The sequence below is a fragment of the Elaeis guineensis genome, chromosome 14, assembly GCF_000442705.2.
Source record: "Elaeis guineensis isolate ETL-2024a chromosome 14, EG11, whole genome shotgun sequence".
Classification (NCBI taxonomy): domain Eukaryota; kingdom Viridiplantae; phylum Streptophyta; class Magnoliopsida; order Arecales; family Arecaceae; genus Elaeis; species Elaeis guineensis.
The window spans coordinates 50,586-54,167 of record NC_026006.2 but is presented as its reverse complement, the minus strand read 5'-3'; the positions used below and the strand labels follow the sequence as shown (position 1 = coordinate 54,167).

Genomic DNA, 3,582 nt, shown 5'->3' with positions numbered 1-3,582 from the left:
GGCAATGCTTTTAGCTGTAGCTGCTACAATGGCGACTCAAGAGTACACTGTAACTTTATGGACATCGGACCTAAGAAAAAGGCAAACCATCATCATGGCATCTAAGAGGGAGGAGACAAATGAACAAGTGCAAAGCACATCCATTCCTTTCCGAGAGGTGCAGTAACATCAACAATCACAGTGTTCTGCAAGTAAAGAAGATGAAGACTGATCTTGGGTAAAGATAAATAAGAGTGCGAAGTGATTAAGCACAAATCAGCGGTCCAAGCAATCAACACATAACCTGGTTGCTCCAATCATAAGAATGTCAATAGCAAGCAGGCTCGAACAAGAGTATTTAAAATATAAAATGTCAGGTTGCAATTTTCAGCAGAGGGTTTTACCTCATACTTTTTAAATGAAAGACAGACAACCAAGAAAGGACAATCAGGCATAGACAGAGCACGAGCTCAGTATCACATAGATCAGCCTGGGAAAGAAAAAGAAAAAGGCAATGTTTTTAGCTGGAGCTGCTACAATGGCGATTCAAGACTAGATTGCAACTGCAAGGACATCGGACCTAAAAGCAAAAAGAAGACAAGTAAACCATGGCCATGGCATCTGAGAGGAAGAGCGAGCGAAGACATATGAAAAATAGCAGAGCAGAGCCGTCATCACCATCATCATCATCAAACCAACGGTCTAAGTAGAACGACCTGCCTGCAGTGTGTCTAATATATTTATTCGGAGCGGGCGGCGAACCTCTCGACCTTGGCGTCGCCGTTGAGGTTGATCCCGACCATTGCCTCTCCGAGGCCGCTGGAGACCTCGGCCAGGATGTCTGGGTCGCTGTAGTGGGTGACGGCCTGGACGATGGCGCGGGCGCGGCGGGCGGGGTCGCCGCTCTTGAAGATGCCAGAGCCCACGAAGACGCCGTCGCAGCCGAGCTGCATCATGAGGGCCGCGTCGGCAGGGGTGGCGACGCCGCCGGCGGCGAAGTGGACGACGGGGAGGCGGCCGAGTTGCTTGGTCTGCATGACGAGGTCGTAGGGGGCAGCGATGCGCTTGGCGAAGGCGAAGACCTCGTCGTCGTCCATGTTGCGGAGGGAGCGGATGTTGCCCATGACGGAGCGGACGTGGCGGACTGCCTCGACGATGTTGCCGGTGCCGGCCTCGCCCTTGGTGCGGATCATGGCGGCGCCCTCGCGGATGCGGCGGAGGGCCTCGCCGAGGTCGCGGCAGCCGCACACGAAAGGAACTCGGAAGTTGTGCTTGTTGATGTGGTGGATGTCATCGGCCGGGGTCAGCACCTCGCTCTCGTCCACGTAGTCCACACCGATGGCCTCTAGGATCTGGGCCTCCACGAAGTGTCCGATGCGGGCCTTGGCCATCACTGGAATGGTCACCGCGCGTTTGATCTCCTTGATCAGCCCCGGGTCGCTCATCCGGGCCACCCCGCCGCCCGCCCGGATGTCCGCGGGGACGCGCTCCAGGGCCATCACCGCGCACGCCCCGGCCTCCTCCGCCACCCGCGCCTGATCGGGACTCACCACGTCCATGATCACCCCGCCCCGCAGCATCTGCGCCAGCCCCACCTTCACCGAGAACGTCGACGTCTTCTTCACCCCTGGCTCCGTCAGCGCAGCCCCGCCGTTGTTCCCTCCGTACACCGTCACCACGCCGCTATCCGACGACATCTTGCCTTCGCCGAATGGAATTGGGATCGGGAATAGGAAACCCTAATATCTCTCTCTATATATCGTATGTATATAATAACGAGCTATTACCAAGATGGAAATCAAAAAATGGACAGAAGTGATGTATATAGACAGAACGGAGAGGCCCTCGTGTGGAGATGGGGGGTGGTCGCCGGCTGCCTAATGAGCCAAAGCAAAAGGCCCGTACAATAGAGGTGGGACGAGCAGCGGTCGGCCCTAATCTCACCACTTGGTCTTTCCACAGCTGCCCGATTTTATTTTCTAATAAAAAAAATTTCTGGCCATATACAGGGCAACCATCAGGCCGTCCATCCATTCAGGATGAGTATCTTATGACCCACAAATACACTCCTTTCCCTTTCCTCGTGAAACTATTGAACGGCAAACAAAAGCGGTGCACGTTGCCAAGTCCAAAACAACCACCTACTTTTACGAGCCACATAATAAAGTCTAATATTTTTCTTACCATGAAAATTTTCTATGGACTCTCCTCGGCCGCCGATAAGCTAAAATTCAAGAGATGAGCGGCAGCTGAATGGGTCCACGCTTATTGGATCATGTGTTGCTTCTACCGGTCATCCATGATCACATCCTAACAATTTTCTTTGAAAAGGATGTGAGGAAAACCATGGGGCACTGATTTCTCATTATAAAAGAGTAGGGGATAGCAGTTAGGTCCAGTTGCCATAAGACTCCGAACTAACGTTGATTGTCCACCAATAGAAAGATTGGATCCAGCTCATCAAGCGATTCCTCTCGAGGAACATCTATAGTGAAAGTCCGCATACATCAGAGATACTTTAGTGAGAGACTTTTTGATATTTAAGTTAGTCAGAATTTAGAAGTAGAAAAGAAAGAAAAGAGAAGATGAAGACAGAATAGACTCCGCTCTCGACTGCTTGCTTATCTTAAGATCTTTTGTTTATCTCTTTAAATAAATATGGAGTTATAGGTCATTGCATCTAAATCTGATAGGCCGTTGGGCCTCAACACTATAGATTGTTAGGCTTTAATCAAGTAGATTGTTAGGATAACAAATCCATCCATTATCCTGCAAATCATAATTGTTGGTTGTGGTTACCAATCATCCATGTTTTGAAAATCATTAAGAGAGTCATAGGACCTGTTGGTGCAAAAATTCGCTTGCGCCGGAGAAGCTGGAGTCGAGGAAGTCGCGGTCGCCGCCGGGACCTGCAAAGGAAGTCTAAACCGGAGGTGGGGTTGCTCCGGCAAGACCCTCCGACACTCAAGTCAGTTCTCTGCCTCAACAAGAATGGAGTGCTCGAACGGAGAATTTAACAGAGTTTTTAGATAAAAGATGAGAGCTTATAGAATAACGTATCTGGGGTCCCCTTTTATAGGCGGAGGGGGCAGTAGTCTGATAGCGACATCTGTAACCGTCTGGCAGTGAGCTACCCAGGGTCAGGCGGAGTTTGCTGTGAAGAATAGTGGAGTGGACCCGTGGCTATCACCGGGGTGTGCCACGTGGAGTCAGTTACGGAGAGTGGAGCGGCGTTCGCTGTCGTGACTCGTCATGGAGTGGTGGGATCGCACAGGATCCACGATGGGGAGTGGAGCAGAATCGTAGCCGTTAATACGGCCTGTCAGGGAGTAATGGAGTTGCGTAGGGTCCGCCGCAGGGAGTGGAGCAGTGTTGTCCGTTACTGTGGCCTGCCAGGGGGTCCAGACTTGTCGGTCGAAGTTCGGTTGGAGTCGGTAGCGAGATCCGGTGTCCGTAGGAGTTTGGACGAGGTCTTCCTGCAATTAAAGTTAAAGATGAAGTCCGGCTCCCGTAGGAGTCCGGACAAGGCTTACCGGCAGCTAATGTTGAGGACGGAGCCCGGCTCCCGTAGGAGTCCGGGCGGAGTCTACTTGCGGTTGAAGT

At 51.8% G+C, this 3,582-nt stretch overlaps 1 protein-coding gene across 1 annotated transcript; it reads right to left on the bottom strand.

Annotated features, from left to right (window-relative positions):
• Positions 1-336: 336 nt before the first annotated feature.
• LOC105035898 (probable pyridoxal 5'-phosphate synthase subunit PDX1.1) lies at positions 337-1,877 on the bottom strand. Its single transcript, XM_010911609.4, has one exon. The coding sequence runs from the start codon at positions 1,674-1,676 to the stop codon at positions 720-722; it is 957 nt and encodes a 318-aa protein (XP_010909911.1). The 5' UTR covers positions 1,677-1,877; the 3' UTR covers positions 337-719.
• Positions 1,878-3,582: the final 1,705 nt, after the last annotated feature.

Coding starts and splice junctions, on each gene's coding strand:
- LOC105035898 (XM_010911609.4), bottom strand. CDS start 1,676: ATGTCGTCGGATAGCGGCGTGGTGACGGTGTACGGAGGGAACAACGGC.